Source organism: Eulemur rufifrons, chromosome 9, assembly GCF_041146395.1.
Source record: "Eulemur rufifrons isolate Redbay chromosome 9, OSU_ERuf_1, whole genome shotgun sequence".
In the NCBI taxonomy this organism is placed as follows: Eukaryota; Metazoa; Chordata; class Mammalia; order Primates; family Lemuridae; genus Eulemur; species Eulemur rufifrons.
In genome coordinates, this window is record NC_090991.1 from 4,964,224 (window position 1) to 4,990,782 (window position 26,559).

The following is a 26,559-nucleotide window of genomic DNA, read 5'->3' on the forward strand; positions in this document are numbered from 1 at the left end:
TAGGAAAGCAAGTCAGTCTCCAATGAGGGTCAAACAGTGGCAGACCAGCGTGCTATAGGGCAGTGCTGAGCCCTGCTGCCTGGAGAGTACAGGAGGGGCCTCAGCAAGGTAGCAGCGCTTGGCTGTGTTGAGGATTTGGGTGATCGGAAGGAGAACATAGGAACGTGAAAGCAAAGGAGGGAGTGCAAATGCACAGAGAGTTCAGCATCACTTCCTCCGGTCTCTCTTCCCAGAGCCTACCCTCCAAACAGAAATCTGATCACATCTTCCTCCTGCTTATTAAAAACTTCCCACAGGCTGGGCGTGGTGGCTCACACCTGTAATCCTAGCACTCTGGGAGGCCAAGGCGAGAGGATCGCTTGAGGTCAGGAGTTCGAGACCAGCCTGAGCAAGAGTGAGATTCCGTCTCTACTAAAAATAGAAAAAATTAGCCACGCACAGTGGTGCGCACCTGTAGTCCCAGCTATTTGGGAGGCTGAGGTAGGAGGATTGCTTGAGCCCAGGAATTTGAGGTTGCTGTGAGCTAAGCTGACACCACGGCACTCTAGCCTAGGTGACAGAGCAGGACTTTGTCCCAAAAAAAAAAAAAAAAGATAAAAACTTCCCAAAGCTCTCCAACTTAACTCCAGGTGAAGTCTATTCTTCACAACCTGAAAGTGACTAGCTCTAACCAACCTGCACTTCCACCTCCCACCCCTCACTAAGACCCTACATGAACACTCACAAACCCATAAGCCTTTTGTCTCCAATGTCCTCTCTTCCTAGCACATCTCTCCCTCTCCTGAAAACTCCTGCAGGAGACCAGCTCAGATGTCACCTCCCTTGTAAAGGCAGTCCTCACTCTGCCCCAGCTCAGCGCACACCCTTCTACTGTCAGAACACCCCCACACTGCACTTGGGGGTCTGCCTCCCAATGAAAAGGTGGGCTCTAGGGCAGGGAGAGGCAGCAGATAAGATGATCAATACAAGGTTGGCTATTGTCACTACTAGTGACATAAATAATGCAGCCCCTGGGCGGCAGGCAGGAGCTGTGCCAGCCGTCACAGTGCCTGGCACAAAGCAGCTGCTGGGAGAGGCTACGGGGTGAGTGGACAGGTGAGGACAGCAGGACGCTGAGCAGAGGGCTCCCTCCCGACCTTGGCTGACGCAGCCTTGCTGTGGTGCCCTTCATGTGTCTGTAAAGCTCACGGCTGCAAGAAGCTAATTTAGTGCCTAAAAATGCTGTAACAGTTTCCTTCAAAGGTTCCAGACAAATGGAAAATGACACTGACAGCTTGATGCTCCCCTCACCTCCATGGCTGCAAACCTAAAGAATATTTATGATCCATGGGATCAGAGATTTGGTGTCTCAGAAGCAAAGAAAGGTCGTAAGATGAACTTGCACAGGCCATCTGCTCCGGGGTGGGGAAAGAGATGCCCATATTCAGAGTTATTCTCCCCAGTGCACCAGGCACCTGCTTCTCTTGCGAAAATGTACGAGCTAACGCAATGATTTTTATTTAACTTAGAATAAAACCAACGTCTCCTACAAGGAGGTTGAAAAGCTGAACACAAACATGCCAACTAACAGGGAGCTACGGAAGCCTTCTGGCGGGGAAACAGGAGGCCCTGCACTTGTGCTCCCCATATTAAATGCTTAGTGACAAGGCCTAACGGAGGAGAACAAATGCTCCTGGAGAGGTCTGCATGACAGCACAGAGAAAAACTAGTGGGGGGGCCAGCTCCCCGCCTCCTCCATTTCTCACAGGCCGGCTGCTCCTGCAATTCCCAACACCACGCTCCTGACATTCCAGCAGATGCTGCCTGCGCCGCTGCCACCGCCGCAGCCGCCACGCTAATCCTTCATCCTCGGGGGCCAATGGGAATGTAGGATTTCCCATTAATCAGGGCCACGGACACCAAATAGCTCATATGACCTTTGCAAATACCAAAGGGTGGATTTAAAGCAGAAACTGGCAAAAGGTAATGCAAAAGTCTTTAGCTTTCCTTTCAGAGATGATTTTATGCAGTCATTAGCCAAGAAACACACTGCCGATAGGACCAACAAGGTTAAAAATTAGGTAGAAACAGCCAAATTGGAAGTGAGACAGCCACCAACATTTCAACACACACACACACACACACACACACACACAGTGTTTCTTGATGAATTATTTAACTTACATGAAAAATATATATGGCTCAGAAATCTCCTAGCATTGGATTGAAAACGTCAAACTGGGAGCTAGCAGTTCTCAGAGAACAGTTATCTATTGAAACAAACATGGATTTCATTGCGTGATACCAGCTGGACTCCGTCAGACAATAAATAGCTAATACCAGGCGGGTGAAGTGGTGCTTGCCTGTAGTCCCAGCTACTCGGGAGGCTGAGGCAGGAGGATCACCTGAGCCCAGAAGTTCAAGGCTGCAGTGTACAGTTATGCCACTGCATTCCAGCCTGGGTGATAGAGTAAGACCCCATCTCCAAAAAAAAAAAAAATAATAAAATAAAAAAAATCATCCAAAATTAATAAAAAGAGCTAGTATTGCCACAGACCCTCTCTGAGGGAGACCCACATTATGTGGGATTGAACGCATTATTAAGCTTCATTACATACACACCCATTTTCCCTCTATTTATAACCTGTAAATCTTAAAAAGTCAATCACTGATATTTTAGGAGCAAAACTGACCCCTTAATATTTCATGGAGATTTTCTCTGCATGGCTATAATTCAGCACCACACAAAAGTGGATCCTAAGTAAGCTTAATAAAATACAGGACTCTGGTTTTTTCATTTGAAAAAAGTAATTACAGAAAACTTGAAGAAAAGAGAAAAGAAGAAAAGCCATTCACATAAGCCTGCTAATTCAATTTTTTATAACAGCTTTATTGAGATATAATTCACATATCAAAAAATTCACCCTTTTGAAATATACAATTCAGTGGGTTTTAGTACATGTATTCAGAGTTGTGCAACCATCACCACTATCTAACTCAAGAATATTTTCCTCATCCCAAAAAAGACTATAACTATTACTAGTCACTTCCCATTCCCCTCTCCTCTCAGCCTCCTACAACCACCAATCTGCTTTCTCTTTATATAGATGCACCTATTCTGGACATTTCATATAAATGCAATCACACAATATGTAGCCTTTTGCATCTGGCTTCCTTCGCTGAGCATAATGTGTTCACCTAATTCAGTATCTATTAGCACTTCATTAGATTTCCTTCCCATCTTGATTCTTATACACTTAAAACTTAATCCTTTGTTAACATTACAAAGTCAAGGCTGGTTTTTGCTGAAAAATCAGTTACAGACCCTAAGCTAGGATGGTGGGTCCAGAGGCTGAAGGAGGCCTGTTTTGTTCTCTAAATGCTAACCCATCATGTTGGTCTAATTTTAACAGGACAATTCCACACACGAAATATAATCTTCAGCAAGGAGCAGAAGATTCTTGAACCCTGCTTTAAATAGGAACAGCTACCTACCATCTATTGAGCTCTGTTTGCAAATGTCATGAGCTAAATTGTGCTCCCCGCAAATTCATATGTGGAAGCCCTGACCACTAGTACCTCACAATCTGACCGTATTTGGAGACAGCTTCTTTAAAGGGGTGATTAAGTTAAAAATGGGGCCCTCATCCAATCATGCGTGAACAGAGGAATGACCACATGAGGACACGGCAAGGACGGAGGCCCTAGAAGAAGCCAAACTTGCCAACAGCCTGATCTTGGACTTTTAGCCTCCAGAACTGTGAGAAAAATTCTGTTAAACCATCCAGTCTGTGGTATCTTGTTACAGTAGCCCTCCCAAACATCTCATTTAATGCCCCAACACACACTTTTAGAAGTAGAGTTTTTATCCCCATTTTACAGATGAAGAAACTCAGGCTCAAAGAGGTTAGTGGAGCTGGGACTCAAAGTGAAGTCTGTGTGATTTCAAAGCTTTCACTCTTTCCAGAAAGTACAACATGCTGTAATTTATTTTTTATTTTTTTCTAGCATAAGCAGTCATACTGTTAAACATAAAAATCTCTGTTCCGTTTTTCAAAGATCAATATATACTGTTTCCTGAATATACTTGGTTACAGTCCAAATTCAGAATTCATTCACTTCAGAAACATTTTTGAGGGAAGAAAAAAAATTTAATGAATCCAGTGTTTTACATGCATTATCCAATTTGAGCTTTAAACAATTCTAAGAGATATGCATTAGTCACAATTGAGGAAACTGAGGCTCAGAGACATTAAGTGACTATATAATGACACTGTATTTGTCTTTCATTAAGTTTCCCAGTCTAATAGTTTCATTTTGAAAGACCAGCTGAACTAGATTCTATTCATCAACCTTTCACTGAGACCTGCAGTGTTGGGTGCTCCAGATACCAAGGTGAAAGCACCCTGGTCCCTACCTTGGAGGGAGTGTGAAGCCCAGCCAGGGAGGGCTGTAGCTCTCCAGGGCCACTGCCAGCCCGTACACAGCTTCTGTGCAAATCAGAAAAAGGCACCCCTTTCTCAGAGTGGAAGCAGCCCCAGAGCAAAGCCTCTTGCTAAGAGTGAGATCAGCGGAGTACACAAAGAGAAGCAGCCTCCCTCCCACACCCCTAGGGACCACAGCCACCCACGATCTGCAGGCAGGCTGTCCCTGTGGGAAGGGAGCTGGAATACAGAGCCAGGCCTGCTCAAATGGGTAGTGGGCAAAGCCAAAAAATAAGAGTGCCAACCAAGCAGAGGTCAAAACACCAGAAGAGGCCACATAAGGAGTAAATGTCCCATAAACCAGGTGAATGGGGAGCTGGGGCCAGGAAGCCAAAGCAGGTCAGAGACACCTTGTTTTATGCTCTTGGGGACCCTCCATGGGGATTTCATGCCATGCATTTCCCACACAGGTGCCTTCTGGTCTAGACAGCTGCTCTTGCCACCTGCCACTAAGGGTCCCCACCATCACCTCTTCCCAGTGCTAGGTGATGCTCTGGAATGGGAAGCAGCAGTTATGGCACTCCTACCAGGAAAACCCAGCTCGCCAGCAACCCTTTAGGCCTGACATCATCAGAGACATTACTGAGCATCCAGCATGGCAGAGCACAGGGCCCACTACAGGAAATGCCACATCACAAGGCTTCATCTCTGACAAGAGCCTGTCCCAGGCCCCAGGAGAGTCCAAACTGAGTCAGGAGAATAAATGCTACAAATCGCCCCTTCAGACAGCTCAGAGTCTTACAGGATAAATACACCTTTCTTCTACTCTACAATCTGATCTGTGCCAAGATGGGTACATGACAAAAATACACAGGGAGTAATCGGGGTACCTGAAGTGAGGACAATGGCTCTGTGGTCAGAGGTCTCAGTAAGTGTGACATCTGAGCCTCACCTTGCAGGAGGAGCAGAACCTCCCACTTGAGCAAGAGGAAGAGGAGAGAGCCATCCTGAGGAAGGAAATACAGAAGCAAAGGGGAGGCTGGTGGTGCGCCCCAAAAAGGTGCAAAGTCCAGGGTGGCCAGAAGCTAGAACAGCACTCCCCAAAGGGTGGGTCGCAGACCACCAGTGGGTGAGTTGAGGTGGGCCAGGGCAGTCGTGTTACATATCATTGAACCCAGTCTTTGTTTTATTTTGTTTTTTTGAGACTAGGTCTTACTATATTGCCCAGGCTTCCAGGCTGGCCTCAAACTCCTAGGCTCAAGCGACCCTCCTGCCTCAGGCTCCCTAGTAGCTGGGACTACAGGTGCACACCACCACATCCAGATGAATCCGTTCTCTTGAGATTTCCTGCCCCAGCTTGGTGCTAGAGCTGGTGGCCACCACTGTTCCAACACTTTGTTGCTCCCTTTTCTAATGAGAGTGGGCCTCAGCTAGGACCCTTAGTAGGCAACGGGATCCAGCTAGAATAACCTTGCTTTGATTTCACTGTATTTTTAAATTTTTATTTTTATTATTTTTATGTTACTTTGGATTAATGCCAAGTGTAACTGGTTTTCAACTTACAGAAGTCCCTTAAAAGTAGATTTGCCCAAGTGAAAAATTGAGTCAATATAAAGAAAATAATCTATAAATGATAGCACTAGGAGTGAACAGGAACTTTGAGATCTGGGAAACCTAAGGCCAGAGTCTCCTTGTACAGGGATGAGAAGGAGCAAAAACTGCAGTTTCTTCTTTTGGGTGGCCAGTGGGCTGGGAGGACCCACCAGGAAGGAGGTGCTGTTTCATCTGTGCTTTTAGGGGGACGATTTCTGGGATGGTGTCTCCACAGATCTACCTGGAGCCAGCCTAGTAAGCCAGGTCATGGCTTTAGTGTGGGGCAGACTTCGATTCAAGTCTTGGCTCTTCCATTTACTCCCATGTGACTCAGCCTTGTCCATAAATCCGAGAAAGTAATACCCACTGCCTTGGGGTGCTGCAAGGAAAATGACCAGCACCCCTCAATGGATGGCAGTTCCCTCACCCACCCAGCCCCTCCTAACTTTCTGGCAGGTAACCAAATCAGAGACCCAGTCTCTGAGAGTGTTCTTCAGATTTGGGGGAAATAGAGTCTTACTGCTCTGTTCCGACCCTAATTAAAGGATATATCAATACAAAATGCCTGGTCCCACTTTATCTTACTGGTTTAGAGACAAAAAGGAGTAACATTTAGTACTTGGGAAGAACCTGTGGATTCTCAAGGATCACATGTCACGTGCAGGAAATTTGAGTTTGGGCATAGAAATATTTGGTTTACTCGTGACTGGCAGGCAGATAGGGCAAATACACTTGATATACTTCATATGAAAACCAACTGGAAAATTGTGACCAAAAGCGTTCTTAGAAAAAAACCTTTCAAGAAGGGCAAAGGTCCTGGCTGGCCTTTTACAGGGCGGGGAGGCCAAGGATGCAGGAGGAACAGGGAGCCCCCGCAGCTCCAGCGGTGCGCACTTCCACCTCTGCATCTCCATGGGGACGCCGTGCTTAGGAAGGAAGTTAGCCACAGGCAATGAGCTTTAATCCACACGTCTCGGAGATGGATTTCCGTTAGACGGCTTGTTCCAACAACAACTGAATGCCTTTTCTCCTCCTAGGGTATGTAGAAATGTAAAAGATATCCAGCATTGACGAGGGTATAGGGAAAACAGGCGCTCTTGCATTCTGTTGGTGAGAGGCTAATTTAGAGCACCTTTTTGGAGGGCAATTTGGCAGTCTCCATCAAAATTTCAAATACTCCTGTAGTCTGACACAGGCATTTTATTTCGAAGAATCTAAACCATAGAAACGTAGAAGTGTACAAAGATATGTTGCTATTAGGAAAAAAAGCCACTGCCCCCAGCAGGAAAATGGCTATATAAATTATGTATTTACTCTGTGGAATGCCATGCACAATGAGGTAGATCTAAATATGCTGCCATGGAAAGGTCTCCAAAATATACAATGACATGACAAAAGCAAGCTGTAAAATGAAGCCTATAGGAGGATCCCACGTACACAAAAGAACTTCATGGAACAAGGACCACACACTAAGCAGCTGCCAAACATTATCCCTGGGGAGCCCAGTGGGGCTGGGAAAGTCGGGCTTGCTCTTTATACATTAAATACTTCTATATTTTCTAATTTTTTTAAACAAGAATGGGTACTTTTGTCAATACCCATCCACTGAAAGGCAAACAAAGAGACAACAGCTTTAGGATGCCCAGTTAGCATAAAGGGCCAAAGAGAAGGCAACCTCTGGGCGAAGGCTGGAGTACAGAGGGTGGGAACGCTGGGCCTGCCACAGGAGGCCCTGGGGCCACCTTGAGGCTCACTTTCTCCTCTGCCCACCCCAGCGACAGGAAAGCTGGAAGGGTGTGGGCACATTCTCAAAAGCAGCCTTTCCACCACCAGACAGGGCAGCAATGGGGCTGCTGGGAGGCCATATCCACAGACTGTCCCCACCCCTTCATCAGCCTTCCTCCTGTCCCTTGGTGGAGCCTGGGGCAGGTACTATCTCATACCCTTCTTCCTAAGACTACCAAGTTTTGAAACTGAAGACCCCTTAGAACATTCTCTCAAACAAGAGCACCTAGGTGATAAAGTTCAATGACAAGCTGAAGGGCATCCTGTCCCTTCTCCAACTCCTTTCTTTCTCTGGTCTACTCCTATTCATCCTTCAAAACCAGGTGTAGGCAGTGCTTCTTAGGAAACTTCCTTCTCCCACCACAGCCTGGGTGGACTAAGCACCTCCCCTCTGAGCCTCAGGGCCTTGTCCCCACTTCTACCACAGCACGCACCTTGGGCAGTGAAACAGTGGACTCATGCGCTGGTCTTTCAGCACAGACTCCCGTAGGGCAGTGATTGTGACACACATCCCCAGCACCACATAGGAGGGCACTCAGGGGCCCAGGGCCACCTGCCTGACTGTAGAACCAGTGGAGTGAGCTGCGCCAACAAGCAGGCATCTCCTCCTGGGGGACATCTATTCACAAAGGGTCAAGATAATGCCATCAGCTCAACTGAGGGCCATAATTTCTGCTGTCACTTAGCCACAAATGATTCCTGAAGTCCCTCTGTTCTACCACTGACTCTAAACCCGTGAGGCTAGGTGGCCACCATCCCTCCCAACAAAGCAATTTTGAGTGACAACAACCACCCAGCACCACCTAGCAAATATGAAATGCTGAAGAGCAAAACATACTCCCCAGGAAGCGGAAGCTCTGCCCTCCTCCAGATATGCATCCTTCACTTAGGCTCTATGTGGGTGCTTCATAATATACCCCAAAAAGGTACACAACCACCTCACACCCATTAGGATGGCTACTATAAAAAAATTGAAAATAACAAGTGTTGGCAAAAGCGTGGTGAAACTGGAACCCTTGCACACTGCTGGTGGGAATGTAAAATGGTGCAGCTGCTGTGGAAAACAGCATGGGAGTTCCTCAAAAAGTTCAAAATTGAACTACCATAAAACACAGCAATTCCACTTCTAAGTATGTACCCAAAGAATCAAAAGCAGGGACTTGAAAAGATATTTGCACACCCATGTTCACAGTAGTGTTATTCACAATAGCCAAAATGTGGGAACAACACCAGTATCTACCACTGGATCACTGGATACACACAATGCGGTGCACGTGTACAATGGATGTATACAGCTCTATATCAGCTTTAGAAAGGAAGGGATTCTGACACACGCTCCAACGTGGATGAACCTTGAAGACATTACACCAAGTGAAATAAGCCAGTCACAAAAAGACAAATATTGCATGACCCCACTTATAGGAGGTATTCAAAATCACAGAGACAGAAAGCAGAATGGTGGTTGCCAGGGGCTAGCGGGAGGGAGGAGTGGCGAGTTAGTGTTTACTGGGTGCAGAGTTTCAGGTGGGAAGATAAAAAAGTCCTGGCGATGGATGGCGGTGATGGTTGCACAGCGGTGTGAATGCACTTACTGCCACGGAACTGGACACTTAAAAATGGTCAAGATGGTAAATTTTATGTTATGTGTATTTTACCACAATAAAAACAAAGTCTGCAGGGAGTCGTTCTTGCCCTTAAGTGTGAATTAATCGGGAAGCAGCAGTTTGGTTGTAGCAGTGTTCCTGGAAGGTGCTAGAGACAAGCAGGAGTGCCCAGGCCACTTTCCCCACCCAAGCAGGACAGAGAACCACAGTCCCCCCAAAGGCACTCACCATCCATTTGAGAGGCAGAGCCTTAAGTGTTACCTGGCCCCTAGCCCAGGAAGCAACCTGTGCCCACCAGCATACACATGGATGCGACATAGAGACAGTTCACACCTGACCTCACTGACCTGCCCCACCCCCAGCCCAACGCCAGAGGAAGCCAGGTGGGGTGGGGGAAGCAGGCAGTCTGTGTCGTGGGCCTCACTGGGCTTCAATCCTGTTGCTTGTGTGATTCTGAAAAAGTCACGACAGAGGTAAAGACACTCAGCTCACATGGTGGAGAAGGTTAAATGAGATAAAACCTTAAACGGACACAGCACAGCTCCCGGCACAAGCAGGTGTCTTTAACTGTTCGTTCCCCTCCCCCTTCTTCCACCCCACACAAGCACGCCTCCCCTTGTGTGCATGGTTAGCTGCTCTCAGGGCAGGCACAGGACATTATTCATCTTTGAATTCAAAAGCCCACCCCACCCTACACAGTGCATTTAAATAAACAGTCAGATAATTACTAAATACATATAAAATATAAAGCCACTGCAGCTCAAGGGCTTCTGGGCCAGCTTTGTGGCAGTAGGAAGATTTAAATTAGGTCTTGAAGGGTATATGAGTCTAAACATGAACGAGAGAGATGCAAGACTGCCTTGCAGGGGCAAAGACCATGCTGGGCACAGGCAAGGGGAGGCGGGAACACAGAGCATGTCCTGTCCACAAGAGAAGAGACAGGAAGAAGTCCGGTCAGTGAATGAGGGCCTCGAACACCAGGCTACATTTATAAATCATTCTAAAGGAAATAGGGAGTTCCAGGAATTTTCTGGTAGATTTGTCCAAAGTTTTGAGTGGCCCCAGAGAATAGAAAGGGAGGGAGAATGGAAAGAAGGAGAGAAGCTGGGTGGTTCCTGCAATGGCCCAGGCCTGACCAGGGTGAGACCAAGTTAGAGGAGGTGAAAACTAAGACAGGGAAACCAATGCTAAAGACATGATAAAGAAAAACAAACAAAACCCCTCACACCAGTACTAAGCTCTACAGCCAAGAGGGGCCCTAGAACTGCCATGGCCCAGCAAGGCTCCTCCATCCATCTGCCCAGCCCCTTCCTGGCCTCCCTTCCTTTCGCTATTGCTCACCCTAGAGCAGTGTGTCTTTATGTTTAAAAAGTATTTATGAAATTGAAATGAGTGCATTTCATGGGCACCTTGTCAGAATGTGCCATTACAAGTGACATTTTTGGGTGTCAGAGTTTTGGGTGTCTCATCTGCTGGTAGATCTGATTTGCCCAGTTGACAAGTGAGAAGACTATGACACCAGCAATTATAGAAACAAACTCAACCTAGAATCTGGAAATCAAGCTGTTCTCTCGTCTCTGCTATCACACACAGCAGACAATATGGTGGCCCACTGGCAGAGGGCCCTCACTTCTCAAACCACAGCAGCTCAGGGGGACTGGCAGGACCCCAGACTACATGACCTTCCAAGATGGTAGGAAGAGAAAATAATGTACACAGTTTCTCAGGACTAGAGGAAGAAAGCAGAAAACCTCTTCAAAATATCACTAGGATTCAACACAAAAGAGCACATACTGTACAACTCCACTCATATGAACTTCTAGAACAGGCAAAACTAATCTATGGCAATAGAGGTAAGATCAGTGGTGGTCTCTGCAGATGCGCTGGAGGGGAAGATTGACTAGAAAGAGATGAGGGGATTTTCTGGGGTGAGGTTGACCATCTGTATTTTGATGAGATATGGGTTACAACATGTATGCATCTGTCAAAACTATAACAATTAAGATTTGTGTATTTCACTATAAGTAAACTATACCTCAATGAAAAACATTAGAAGGCAAATGGCAAATATATATATATATATAAAAAATACACACACAGAGGTAAATACATATATATAATACATACACATACATAAATACATATATATGTGCATATGTATGAGAAATAAAAATAAAATCCTAAGCCCCCTACCAGGTGAATGGACCCCTCTTGGCCAATGGTACCCCAGAGAAATCTAAAAAATGAGTTCCCAGCCATGATGGGATGGGAGGTCGGGCACACCTTGTTATACACCCTCCCTCCTAACCACCATTGGGCTTTCTTTCCTAAAGGTTAAACAGAAACCAGACCTTTGGAAAACACTTGCTTCACCACTGATTTCAACCTACCTTGTGACCGCCTCTGTTTTGCAGTTTTGACACAAATAACCAGCATTCTGTAAGGACGGCCTTGCTGAAATAACAGGAACACATCTAATCCCGTAATTTTCTAATATCAGCTAAAGATCAACCCTTTGAGCTCTCACGTGAGAAATTTTTCTCCACCTGCGCTGTGAGCACCTACTAGGCTTTTCCACCCTAACACGTTCCTCCCTGATAAAAGACCACTGGCCACAGAATGGTCCTGGCCAGTCCACAGAGTCTGCCCACGGAGTACCTTTGTGTCCTCTGCTTCACCTTTTGATGTTAGAGGGCTGAAAACTCCACCCTCAGATCATGCTAACGCCACCATTTTTTGAACATGGGACCCATGAGGAAACACGAAGCTCAATTGCTCATGCGCATGTTTCTCCTTTCATAAATGTTCATGATTCCTCCTACAGCTTATTAAACATGTATATTCAGCCACCCTGCTCAGCATAAATTTCTGTTCCCTTTACCCCTCCCTCAAAGTGCTTGCTCTTGGCTTCTGCCTGAGGCTATGCTTCCCAGCCTGTTAGACTGGCCAACATGCAGGCTGCAACCTTTATGAGAAACAAAGCTCTCCTCTCCAAATTTATGAACCTCATGATTCCTCAGTTCACGTGTGTGTGTGTGTGTGTGTGTGTGCGCGCGTGTGTGTGTGTGTGTGTATATATATAAACTGGATTCATAAGAAAGTAGAATCTCTTACGGAGAGCTAACAGTCTTAAGAAAAACTAAAAGCCACTTGGATTTGGGCCGTAAACTTTAGGCCTGAAAAATGAGCTCAGAGAGCCTGTTCTTCAAACCGCACTCTTCAAATGAGTAAACAGACCAGACATGACCTACCCAAAGTCACACAGCAATTCAGCAGCAGAATGGTGACCAATCCCAGACTTCTCAAGACCTAACCGGGAATTAGTTTCTCTGTTCTGGACCAGTGCCACAAAAAGCAGATGAAACAGAAGACCAAAAGGTGATTTTATGAACTAATTTCATTTAAACCATCAAACCTAGAACTAAATAGTTCCCCCCAACCAAGCCTGGTCTAAACCAGGAGATTAACTTTCAAACAGTAAAAAGTATTGACCTTCACAAGGCTGAGTCAAGAACTGCCCCTCCATTAAATGGTAGACACTCCTGCCTGGCTTACCCTCTTTGCCCATGTACAAATATCCAGATGACTGGCAAAGGAGAAAGACATGTAGGAGTCATAAAACTGAGTCACTGTGTGACTTTGGCAATTGGTTTTTGTCCTCAGTTCCTGGTTCCTAGCATCCAGCACCTGAAACCCTTGGAATCTCAGGAGTGACAAGTATCTTTTTGTATGCTAATGAGATGACTGGTGGCTAGGGGTCCCTAAATAGCTTCAGGATGGGGCTGGTTCCCAGAAAGACCAAGGCTAGTTTAGAAGGTTGGAACTTTCAGCCCAATCCCCATCCCACCCCACCTCCAGGGAGGAGAAAGGGGCTGGAGGTGAGTTAATCATCAATGGCCAATGATTTGATTAATCATGTCCATCCAATGAAACCTCCATGAAACCCCCTAAATGACGGGGTTCAGAGAGATTCCAGGTTGGTGAACACGCAGAAGTGTTGGGAGGGTGGCAGGCCCAGAGGGCACGGAAAAGCTCCTTGCCGCTTCCCCACACCTTGCCCATCACTTCCATTTGGCTGTTCCTGAGTGGTATCCTTTATAATGTAAATGTAAGTGAAGTGTTTTCCTGGGTTTTGTGAGCTGTTCTAGCATATTATCTAACATGAGGAAGGCAACTTGGGAATTCCCAGTTTATGGCTGGTCGTCAGAAGTACAGGTGATAACCAGGAACTTACAACTGGCACGTGAAGTGGGGGCAGTCTGTGGGACTGAGCCCTTAACCTCTGGGGTCTGCATCAACTCCAGGTAGTTGGCATCAGAATTGAATTCAATTGTAGGATACTCAGTTGGTGTCAGAAAACACACACACACACACACACATTTGGTGTCAGAAGTGTTGTCAAGGTAAAAATAGCACAGACCTACCCTCTCTGGGCCTGTTTACCCACCTATAAAAATGAGAAGTTGGACCAAATGCCACTAAGGCCCTTCCAGCCAGACTCCTACAATTCCTTGAATTGCTGGTTTAAGAACTTCCAGAGTTAACATGAGGGATTCTCACTCTCTGGAAGGCACTGGCAAATTCAGCTTTTGAACCCCAAGCAACATCATTTCTCCGGCCACAGTTCCTATTTTGACTAATGATATGCCAGAACTCTGTGTGACTTCTCCTTTGAGGAGCAACAAAAAAAACCCAACAGTGTCCTATTATAGGGCCCTGTCCTTGTCCCCAGCTCTCAAAGACTTACAGCCCAATTCTCTGAGATGAAAGAATCAGTCTCTCTCTATTACACTCAATTTTAAACCAAAACCCGAAACAGAATTTTTGACGTGCCTCCCAGACTACAAGCCTTGTGCTTCATTAATGATTAAAACAGCAGGTGGTAATGTCTTAAAAGCAAGTTGGTCAGTTAGTCAACTTAGCATCTGCTTAAATTCCCTCTCTTCCTCCATCCAACACTGTAATTCTAAAGCAAATCCAGAGAGAGAGTAAAAGACACAGTCTTCTATTATTAAGAAGAGACTCAACGAGGTTGTAAGAAAGCACATCCTTTGACCAAACTCTCAGAAAAGTTTCTGGGCTGAGGAGGACATTTGTAAACTGAATTATGCTAGGAAGACTGAAACTGGGTGAATAATTTCTAACACTAAGGCAGGTCTGGATTTAAAACAACTATTAGATTTTCAGCCACCAAGTTCATTCAGGTATTCATTCACTGAATTCCACAAACATTTACTAAGCTCTCCAGGTTAGTGGTTAAGGGCACCAGCTCTGGAGGCCCCAGGCTTGGGTTCCAGTCCCTGCTCTGCCACCTATAATCCACAGACCTTGAGGGAGGTACTTTACTTCTAAGCCTCAGTTTCCTAGTCTTATACAGTATCAATGATAGTATCTGCCTTACGGAGCTGATGTGGGAATTAAAGGAAATGATGAATGTAAGGTACTTAACCCAGTACCTGGTGAGGAGAGTCATACTGACTAGTACTAATAGCATTATCATTCTTATCTTTAAGGCATTTTGTTAGACTCTACTGAAAAATAAGGGCATGACACCAAACGCACAGGCAATAAAACAAAAAATAGAGAAATTGGACTTAAAATTAAAACTTTTGTGCATCAAAAGACATCAACAGAGTAAAAAGGCAATCCCAGAATGGGAGAAAATATTTGCAAATCACGTATCTGATAAGGGATTAATATCCAGAACGTATAAAGAACACCTAAAACTGAACAACAAAAAACAAACAGCTGATTAAATATTGGGCAAAGGATTTGAACAGACAGTTCTCCAAAGAAGATACACAAATGGCTAATAAGCATATGAAAAGATGCTCAACATCACTAATCATGAGGGAAATGCAAATCAAAACTACAGTGAGATACCACTTCATACCCATTAGGATGGCTACTATGAGGAAAAAACAACACAAAACAAAATACAAGTGTTGGCAAGGATGTGGAGAAACCGGAAACCTTGTGCACTGCCGGTGGGGATAAAAAGTGGTACAGTAGCTTGATAAATAGTATGATGGTTCCTCAAAAAATTAAAAATAGAATTACCATATGATCTAGCAATTCCACTTCTGGGTATATACCCAAAAGAATCGAAAACAGTGACATGAACAGAAATTTATACATCCATGTTCATAGCAGCATTATTACCAATAGCCAAAAAGTAGAAGCAACTCAAGTGACCATCAGTGGATGAATGGATAAACAAAATGTGGCACATACCTGTAATGGAATATTATACAGCCTTAACAAGGAAGGAAATTTTGACATGTTCCCATATAGATGAAACCTGAAGACATTATGCTACATAAAATTTGTCAGTCACAAAAGGATAAATACTATATGATTCCACTTATATGAGGTTCCTAGAGTAGTCAAATTCACAGAGATAGAAAGAACGGTGGTTGCCAGGGGTTGGGGGGGAAGAGGAAACAGGGACGAGCTCTGGAGACAGAGGATGGTGATAACTGCACAAAAATGTGAGTGTACTTAATGCTACTGAACTATAAACTTAAAAATGCTTGTATATATTTTACCACAATTTCTTTTTTTTTTAACATTTAAAATTTTTTTTTATTTTTTATTTCAACATATTACGGGGGTACAAATGTTTAGGTTACGTATATTGCCTTTGCCCCACCCGAGTCAGAGCTTCAAGTGTGTCCATCCCCCAGACGGTGCACACTGCACCCATTAGGTGTGAATATACCCATCCCCTCCTTTCCCCTCCCGTCTGCCCGACACCCAGTGAATGTTATTACTATATGTGCATTTAAGTATCACAATTTCTTAAAAAGCAAGAACAAATAGAAACAGGTGCCCTTATGGAACATTGAGTCTAAATGCTGCTTGGGAAAAAGTATAACATAATAACACATTTTGGTTTTACATGCTCACTTGATCCTCTTAACAACCCAGGAAGGTGTGACAGCACAAGTATTTTTGCACTCCCCTCACCACCACCATTTACAGATTGGGAAACTGAGAATTAGAACAGCTACTGGATTCACACAAGGGCAGTTACACAGAGAGGCAGAGATGGGACTGACTCCAATCCAAAACAAAAAGTGCTAAATGCTGGCAGAGAAAAAAGAGAGGGCAACAGAAGTCCACATTCCCATTGAAGGAACTGTGCTATCTTTCTGGAATTCCCATGTGGAATCAGTATGGCACCTTCTTGTCCAAATGGAACCAGACCATGCTCGTTGTCTAAAAGGCAACACAAATAAAAGCTCTGGAGCTAGACTCTCGGGGTGTAGAAGATGGCTTGGCCTACATAAGCCAGGAAACCTTGGGCAAGTTTCTAAGTCTCCATTTCTTCACCTGTAAAGCAGAGATAATACCACTGACTTAATGGTGTTTTCAGAGAAAAAAACATTTAAATGAGATAATGTGTACACAGCACTTAACAAGGGGCCTGGAACATGGTGAGGGTCCAGTGAATGATGGCTAATAATTTTAGCATTAAAAGATGCTAAAAAGCTTGGTTCAGTGGCTCATGCCTGTAATCCTAGCACTTTAGGAAGCTGAGGTGGGAGGATCCCTTGAGCCTGGGAGTTTGAGACCAGCTTACAAAACCTCGTCTCTGCATAAAATAAAGAAAAAAAAAAATTAGCTGGGCATGGGCATGGGCCTGGTGGTGTGCACATGTGGTCCCAGCTACTCGGGAGGCTGAGGCAGGAGGATCGCTTGATCCCAGGAATTTAAGGTTGCAGTGAGGTTTGATGATGCCACTGCATTCGACCCAAAGTGAGAGAGCAAAAAAAAAAAAGATGCTCAAAAACTAAGGGTGACAGAAAGGAACCTGTGGAGTGAATAATTGTGCAGAGTTTACTATACCACAAGATCACAAGGAAACAGAAAGACCCTGCCCTCGAGGAGTCTCCAGTCTTACTGTGAAGACAAAGCAATAAACATAGGATAAGATAAATAAAGCAGGAAACAGAACCAGGCAGGAGGGAAGGAATCAACAAATTTGTATATATTAGTTGACTGCAGGACACTGTGCTAGGGACTTTATACATATTATCTCATTTAATCTTCACAAAAACCTGGAGGACAAGTAATATTCTTCTCTATTTTATAGGTGAGGGAAGAGCCAAATGAATGATATGTACACTAAGCACTGTGAGTTCAGAGGAGATTCATCACCATAAACAGGGTGGTCTAGGAAGACTGCCTGGAGGAAGAGGCAAGGGCTGATGATTGGAAGGAGAAAATCAAAGGGAATCTTCTAGATCAGAAGGACTGGAGGGAGCACTAAAATAGGTACCAAGTCTGAGAATGGTTTTTAAAAGGCCTCTCTTCTAACCACAACAAGCTGGGTCAGCAGGAAAATCCTGAAGGATATTTTTTATCTTTTCAGACTACTGGGTTAGCCCAAGTTTCTAGGTGATTTATATGCTAGGTCAAGAGCAACAACCCTTAACTGACGCTCCTCTGGGCACTGCATTTATACCCTCTTCCTCGCCTAATAGCCCAAGTCAAAAATAAATAAATATATAAAGGTAGATTATACAGAAATATGCTAAAGTGGTTATACAATGTTGCATCTCGAAGGCATGAGAAAATGGAGAGTGAAATACAGAAGTATTCTGTTACGTGAAATCAAAAGGATCTTAACGAATTTGTTAGGAAGTACATTATGGGGATTTTTTTTCTTTGTATTTTTCTATATTTTCTATCTGGTTATACATTGTTTTTTCAAAAGCACGATTATATGAGAATTTTAGATATCCCAAACAGCTCCCCTCTAAGCAGTTCCTTCAGAGAAGCCCTGGGAGTATCTCAGCTCCTGTCCTAGTCATGATAAACAGAGCAGGATGAGGAGCAGGCTGACTCCCCCACATGATTTTTGATGTCAGGGGTTTTATAACCTGTCCAGGCAATGAAGGACAAATGCTCTCAGAACCCCATATTTCTTCCTGGTGCTCCATCAGCCTGCCTCGGCACCCTTCTGTCTCTGACGGGGGCTCATAAGGAGTGTCCCAACCCCTGACCTCGGAGGAAGTGGCACCAACTGCTGCTGACTTCCTTGTAGGATCCCCCCCTCCATTCTGCACAGATGGGGGCTTTGATGGTAAAAGAGAAAAATGATCTTTTGGTGACTGCCAAGGAGAAATCTCCATGCCTCTGTAATAATATCCATGTTACTTTCCTCCCTAGAAATCTTTCAGGGCTCTCCAGTGCCTCTAAAAAAAAAAAAAGAGTCCAAAGTACTTGGCTGACATGTGCAGTGACCCCCCCCCAGTCAGGCCTCATCCCACCTGACAGTCTCACCCCCCACCACTCCCCTTTGCCGGGCAGATAGAACCAATCCCATCACCCTCACCCATCCCTTAACATTCAGCACTGGTTCAGGCTGTCGTCTCTGCCAAAGAGCCCTCGGAGCCTGCCTTCCCATTTCTACATGAACCAAATCCCTCCCATTCACCAAAGCCCTGCTCAGCAGCCACAGTCCGCAGTCTCCTGAGTCCCTCCTTCCCTCCCACAGTGCTCCTCCTCACCTCCCTCTTGCTGCGGGCAGCACAGTGTAATAGGACACCAGCTCTGGAAACCGGAATGCTGGCTTCAAATTCTAGCTCCCTTACTGCTAGTTGTGTGACCTTAGGCAGGTTCCATACCTTCTGATGGCCTCAGTGTGCCCAACTGCAAAACGGAGATAATAACCTTATTCACAGCATTGTTGTCAGTACTAAATGACTGCAAGATACGTAAAGTGCCCACTTCTGTCTCTGGCACATAGTAATATAATACTAAACTTTCAAAAGAAAGAAGAAGAAACCTTTATTACTATTACTACTGGAGGTGACTCCTCCCCTCCTCCATTCCCTTACTGCATTTATCCATCCAATCTTGCAACCACTTTCTATCTTATCTGATTTAGATACTGCTCTTTGCTCCCTTACTAGGCTGAACACACTAGTAAATGCGTAGCTTGGTACCTACAGATAATCAATATAGGGCCACTGAATGAATGAACGAATGAATGCATGAATTTTAGTCACACTTTTCATCTTTTTACGAGAAAACCCACATTTAATGTTTGAAGAAAGATAAAGAAGAGATTAAAGTGGAACTTTTAATCTAGAGCAACAGTTCTCAAAGTGAAGCACAGCATCAGTACCGTCAGGGAACTTGTTAGGAATGTAGAATGCTAGTTCCCATCCCAGACCACCCTGGGGGCGGGGCCAGTACTAACACAGCGTTTAACAAGCCCTCCAGGTGATTCTGATGATGCTGAATCATGAGCTCTGAGGGCATGAAGTAACACACATGGCGGCACAGAATGGGCACTGGATCAGGAGTGCATGCCTGGCTTAACTCTGGCATTGTCCTTGCACAGGTCTCTTAACTTCTCATAGCCTTATTTCTTATAAGTGATACAGGAACATTAACACCCAAATAACTAAATGTTGTAAAGATTAGATGAGACTCCGTGTACAGAGTTTGCATATAGTAGGTGCGTAATAATTATAAGTTCCACCAGGTACAGTGGCTTGCACCTGTGGTACCAGCTACTCAGGAGGGTGAGGTGGGAAGATTGTGTGACCCCAGGAGTTCAAGGTTACAGTGAGCTGTGATCCCACCACGGCACTCCAGCCTGGGCAACACAGTGAGACCTAGCCTCTAAAAATAAATAATAATTTTTAAATTTTTAAAATAATTTAAAAAATAATTATAAGTTCCTTCCAGTTCTCTTCTTGTGTATCTCACAAGGTTGTAAAGATTACATAAAATGACTGAAGCAAAAGGGCTTTGCAAATTGCCAACTGTTGTAGCAATCTGAGGGACAACAAATGATCCTTGGTACAAACAGCCAGGCTAGAGTTAAGCACCTGCATTGACAGGTGTTTAAAGTAGTTTATGTCCAACACCACTCAATCTACAAACAAAGACTGTGCAACAGAGTATCTGCCTCTTCCCTGTTTATTAAAACAAAACTATGAAGGCAACAGTTGCCCCCACCCCCAATATGCTCGTCAGAATTAACTAACTACTCACTGATCTTTGAATCTAAATGGATCTAAACTTTACCCCTCTTGGAAAAGGATTTTCTGAAAACTTTTTGCAGCCAACACAAGGATAACTGAAAACATGTGAATAGCACCATGGACCTGACTTGGGGAGCTCCCCATGTATGACATCCAACTTCAAAATGGTAACATTTTGAAACTTGTTACAGAAGAATAAAAATCAAGAAATAAAAGTGAGTGCTTTTTCTTCCTCCACATTTCTTAGCCTCTCACACCTCAGGTGGCTTGCGCTCTCTCTGAGCCATGCTTTCTACTTAGGAATCATCTTCCAGAATGAAGGGCAGGATGGATGCAGGAAATGCACAAATAACTAGGTCAGACTATGGTCTTAGCTGCTCGCTTGAGTTGGGTGGACCAAGTGTTCAACCAGATAGCACCCGCTGAGACCATCCTTATGAGGCCTAGGCACTAAACAGAGTAATAATCACTCCACCAACCACTCAGACCCAGGACACCTTTTGTGAGCGTGTCGCCTCCACTGACAGATCCCCAAGAACAGCTCATTAATAGGTGTATCCCCAGAGCCTGACACAGACCTGACACCCAACAGGTACTTATAAATGCCTACTGAAGTGGACAGACTTATTAAGTGTAATTATTTAGGTAGAGGCCCCACACAGCTGTGGAGAGGTGTTCTTTTACGAGTGGGGAAAGTGAGGTCCAGAAATACTAAAAGTTGAAGTTACTTAAAGATTGAGGTCTTTGATGCTGCCCACCCAGAGCAAGGCTGCATCCTGTGACCCAAACCCTACTTGTCACTGCTCCCCACAGCCACCTTTGCTCCACTCAGAGTGGTGCTCACAGATGTGCCTATGCCACCCTATCTAACTGTCCCCAGGCCCAGGAATTCTCTTCTCTGCCTGTGGAGTTCCCACCCATCCTTCATGAACAGCCCTCAGACTCAAAGGAGTCCCTGTCACCGTAGCCTCTTCTGAATGCTTTCAAACTCCTTCAGCACTTAAAATCTGCACTATTCATCATTGTTTCATGTATCTCTGTTTTCTCTCCTGAAACTATAAATCCCTCGAGGACAGGAACAGGCTCTCCCTTTTACCAGCTGAGCAGTTATTTCACTGCTCTGAGCCTCAGTTTCCCCATCTCTAAAGTGGGAAAGATAGTAAAATTTATTCACAGAAAAGCTATAAGAAGCAAATGATGGCTATAGAACTGCTTTGTGCAAGCTCTAGCTACTGTTTTTAATCATTAGCCTTGTTGCTCACCTACCAATACTGACAATCCTAAATGTCATGAAAATCACTCTTATGCCTTATCACAACAGTACAGCACATACATTAAACCTCATTCTGTCCGCTTAATCATTTACCTGAACTGTACCGAACTTACTGAGACCTTGCCCATTGGCTACCCGGCAATGGGGAACCTTCACCATCTTTATGGTCAAGTGTCTTTTATAAGCAATAGTGGACAGTAGGGCCTGGAAGCGTATTTTCCTTCACAGGTCACAGATGGGCCAGGTGTCTTACACCCTAGGGATTTTCTATCCCTAGATAGAAAATCCAACCCTAACTTAATTATTCTGTTATGATCAGTGACAGCTATAATTTACTGAGCTTCTACTATGTTCCAGATACTATGCTAAGTGTTTTACATACATCATCTCATTTAAACCACACTACTCTGTGAATGTGAATCAATCTCTCTCTCTCTCTTTCTCTCTCCCGCCCCCTCTCTCCCTGTCTCTCAGAAGATAGCCAAACTAAGGATCGGAAGGGATACACAATTTTCTGGAATCACACAGCCATGAAATGGGCAGAACCCAAATTCAACTCAGGTCTTCCTGACAGAAGTATCATGCTCTTTCCACTGCTATATATTCCTATCTCCCTTATATTTGTATTTTAAAGTCCCCTTTAACATCTACCCCTCATCAACTACCATGTCATTTTTAAAGTGTAAAGGGGACAGAGAAGAAAAAAATCCCCCCAAATTTACTAGCTTCCTCTGTTAACTGGCTAGAATTCAATACTCAACTAAAAAATGAGTTTTTGGAATATGGCTGTAGTGAAAGAGCCCCCGAGGAAAGTAGGAAAGGAAATGAGGAAGAAAGGAGGTGAGAATCAGACAGACACTTGAGTGGGCAGCAGGGGACAAAATGTTACAAAGGTGGGAAAACACTCTTTTGGGGCCCAGTGCCTATTGTCCCTTATAAAAGATACGATACCAGAAAGGCTCCTAAATGCCAGTTAGCCAACAGGAGACACCTCAATAATTTTACAGGCCCCACTAACGGCTGAAAAGTAAGCTGGAAATTTATAAGCCAGGCGGGAATAAATCACTACTGCCTAAACCAGTCAGGCCTATAAGGACACCAAAGGACCTTGCTCATAAAAGACGTTTTACCAGTCCTTCCACCAACCACGAGTAACCTGGTTTTTAAAGAAACTAATCAGCATTCTTAACTGATCACTTGACATAAGCCACTGCCTGGGGTGAAAAGGTAAGTCATGCTCTTTGCTCTTGCTATATATTCCTACATCTCTTATATTTGTGTTTTAAACTTCTACCCCTCATCAACTACCTTGTCATTTTTAAAGTGTGGAGCTTTACTAGCTTTACTAGCTCCCCCTATTAACTGCTATTTTAGTACGGAAATCTCATATGGTAGCCACTATGGTGTCCTTCACCCGCACTTTGGGCTTTCCCTAGCCAGGCTGCTGGTCATCTCTGGTGCCCCCAGGTGCCCAGAGCCCTCCTATAGGATTAACAGATACTGCTGAGTACCTCTCTCCACGGCTGCCACCAAAAGATCTCAGCTTTGGCAAATTTAATATGGGGTGGGGGCGGTGGAGCAGCAGGGAATGTACAGAGACAACCACAAAGAACATCAAAACTTTAGTATTTGGAGGGACCTACTACACCTCACCTCCAAACACCTCATTTAACAGATAGGGGAACTTTAAGCCAGAAAGGGCACAAGGTCATGGGAGAGTCACTGGCAAAGCCACTACTGGAGTCCAGGCATCCTGATTCCCAGTCCAGCGCTCTTATCATTAAAGAACACAGCCTCCCTTCTTTCCTGGGAGGCACTGCAGGCATGCCATCCCCCTGCCAAGATAATCACCCTCAAAGAGCCCCTCCCCCCATCCCAGTCCCTCCTACAGCCTAGCTGAGTTGCAGCTCAAATTAGCAAGTCCTGGAGTAGGGGGCATTTTCTGGGACGGTGCCCAGACTGAGGGCTGCTGGTACTGAAGAGGAAGGACAAGAATGGAGGGAGAAGGAGGTGACATCCCACAAAGGGTTTGAGAGAACTGGTCCTGGGGGCAGTGGCAGTGAGACTGCCAGGCTGGATAACGGTGCACGCAGTAGCATCTCCCAATAAGCAAGGGGTAAGCAGATCGGCAGTTGGCACCACCTCTAGGAGAGACAAGAAGGACTGGGCCCTGATGGGTAGGTAAGGTCAGAGCATCTCCCGAGTTCAAGTTGGGCCTCAGGGGCGCCTCCTGGCAGGGTGGCACCGGCGCCCGTGACGTGGTACCGATGCCTGGGCAGAGGCCCTATGACATGGATGCCCGGCCCACCCGTGAGATGGCACTGGCGCCCAGCAGAGGCCCGCGGTCCTCACCAGCCCTGTCAGCTGCAGCTGTCGCCCAGCCGCCCGCCCCCCACGCGGCCTTACCGAGGCACTGCCCCACCGGGGTGCTGAACGGGTTCCCCAGGAGGAACTCCATCTTGGGCGGACAACTCGCAGCGGCCCGGGCCCCCTGTGTGGCGCCGCGGTCTTCGCAGTCCCCAACCGCGCTCCAGACCTGACTGACACTTGCCCTCGCCCCACCCTTGGGAACGCAGACCGCGGGCCCCTGAACCCGCCCCCTTGTCGCGTCTCTATTGGGCAATAGCTGCACAGCCCTCCTTCGATTGGTCGTCACACCTCCCTTGGCAAAGCCCCACCCACCCCGCCGTGTCCGATTGGACTGAGAAGAGAGCTAGGTCACCGGCGTCCCTGTCAGGCGTAGCGGCACCTCCCCTAGCCCGCCTCCGAAAGAGAGGGTGTGCATTTTGATCTATCTGCATATTGGTTAATCTAGAGGATCCTTGCTATTATTGGACAAGAGAAGAGTCAATCATTCAAACGGGGGGGGCGGAGAAGAGGTGGATCTAGGAAGGGACCCGCCCATAGAAAGTGCTGATTGGAGAAACATTTGTTTTCCCCACGGCTGGTTGGTGTTAAGACTTTTTCCCCGCCCAGATATGGGGTCACGTGACCCGTCAACTTTCACCCAGGATGTCTGCCTCCCGACTTCCCCTTAGCAACCGAGTGGCGGCGCTTGGTTCCCCAGCAACCGGGTGACGCGTCTGCTACATGGAACCAGCCCGGTAGCCGGCGCTTGAGAAGGTGAGAGCGGGAAGCTGAGGCTCCAGAGGACTCGCGGGGGCAGACAGCGCCCGACTTAACTCCTTCCCCTGACTTTTTTCTCTAAGGACTCTGGCGCGGCCCTTCTCCTTTGTAAAATGAGCACACGGGTCCTCTGCCAGCCACTTTACAGTAGCGCTGAGACCTCCAAGACACTTTAGTCCTGGCTTTTCAGACCTTCAGATAAGAAAGAAATGCTAAAGGTGCAGTTCCTCAGGGAGGAGGGCCAGAAGGGTTTTTGATCCATTGATAACGTTTTCCAGAACAGCCATCATATCCAACCTCTTAACTATCATTAGATTGTTTCATCTTGGCGCTAAAGTGTTTTGGTTGTGAATACGTATACTCAGGTTCCGCCTCTCTCTGTCAGTAACTCATTGTATGACTTTAAACAAGCTCCTTCCCCTCCACGAGGACCTCAGTTTCCCAATTTGGGAATTAAGGGCATTAGGACTCCCTTCTTTAATGGCCTCCAGAGCGGACATATAATTAATAATGCATGTGCACTGAGTATACAGTAAGCACTCAGTAAGAGGTTGGTTTGCTTTTTATTAATTCATGGCCAATAGGGACTATGTTTTTCAGATCCAGCTAACCCCAGGTTGTTGTTTCCCAGGAAAATTCTCGATCTGTTTCTGTGTGAGGAGGCTACTCCATTGACAGTTGTGTAAAACGCTCTGCTGCTTCCCTCACCTCCTACCTCCAGTCTTCACTAGCAGCACTATTCTCAGGCAAGTCAATAGGAACCCAGGTTGGGGGATAAATTACTTGTAAAATCCACATCAGAAGGACTGTTTGGACCTTGGCCCTGACCCAGAAGAGCTGGAGAAACATTGTGAGCTGTGACAATGACAGTCCCTAGTAGCCTGGGTACAGTTGAGTCATAATTAGGAAAATGGGCTGTTCCTTATACTCGTTGTGTAAACTTGGGCATGTTAATTAACCTTTCTAATTAGCTTCTGTTTTCTTATCTGGAAACTAGGGATCATTAGTCCTATGCATAAATTAAGTTCCTAGAAATCTCTCAAATCCACATCTTACCACCACCCTGGGGATCTCTCACCTCACTACTCTTGCAATTTTCAGTACTGCAGCTAGAGTGATTTTGGGGTTTTGTTGTTGCTGTTGTTGTTGTTGTTGTTGTTGTTTTTTGTTTGTTTGTTTTTTGAGACAGAGTCTCACTCTGTCACCCCAGGTAGAGTGCAATGGTGTCATTGTGGCTCACTGCAACCTCAAACTCCTGGGCTCAATCAATTCTCCCGCGTCAGCCTCCTGAATAGCTGGGACTACAGATGGGCACCACGACACCCAGCTAATTGTTTTTTCTATGTTTAGCAGAGACGGGGTCTTGTTTTTGCTCAGGCTGGCAATCCTCCACCTCAGCCTCCCAGAGTGCGAGGATTACAGGCGTGAGCCACACTCCTGGCCTAGAATGAGGTCCTTAAAGTTACAATCTGATCATGTCACTGCCCTTATTAAACCCTAGGAGCTTTCCAGGGATCCTGGGATAATAATAAAACTCCTGCAGACCTTTCCAACCTTGCGTCACTTCAGCCAAAGTGGAACATGTCTGTTCTCTCCCACCACAGTGCCTTCGCCATGTAGTTCCCGCCTCCTTCTTTCCTACTAATCCTTCAGATCAGCCCTGTCTCTCCTGGCCACACCAGATGCCCCTAATTATGCTTTCATAGTTCCCTACAGACTTGTCATGGTTTGTAATACAATATTTGTATGATTGTTTGGTTTATGTCTGA

At 45.6% G+C, this 26,559-nt stretch overlaps 2 protein-coding genes across 10 annotated transcripts in view; one reads left to right on the forward strand and one right to left on the reverse strand.

Annotated features, from left to right (window-relative positions):
- TOM1L2 (target of myb1 like 2 membrane trafficking protein) overlaps positions 1–24,191 on the reverse strand; it is a 109,847-nt gene extending 85,656 nt beyond the window's left edge. For 8 of the 9 annotated variants that reach the window (XM_069481927.1, XM_069481924.1, XM_069481926.1 and 5 more), the window contains exon 1: positions 24,071–24,180. In XM_069481927.1, the coding sequence (XP_069338028.1) occupies positions 24,071–24,122 (52 nt within the window). In that variant the 5' untranslated portion in view covers positions 24,123–24,180. Of the gene's footprint in view, positions 1–24,070 lie in introns of all 9 variants that reach the window. The other variant, XM_069481928.1, reaches the window with a different exon arrangement.
- A 582-nt stretch (positions 24,192–24,773) lies between these two features.
- DRC3 (dynein regulatory complex subunit 3) overlaps positions 24,774–26,559 on the forward strand; it is a 34,951-nt gene continuing 33,165 nt past the window's right edge. The window contains exon 1 of the mRNA XM_069483218.1: positions 24,774–24,787. The gene's annotated coding sequence lies outside the window, so the exon portion shown is untranslated. The remainder of the gene's footprint in view (positions 24,788–26,559) is intronic.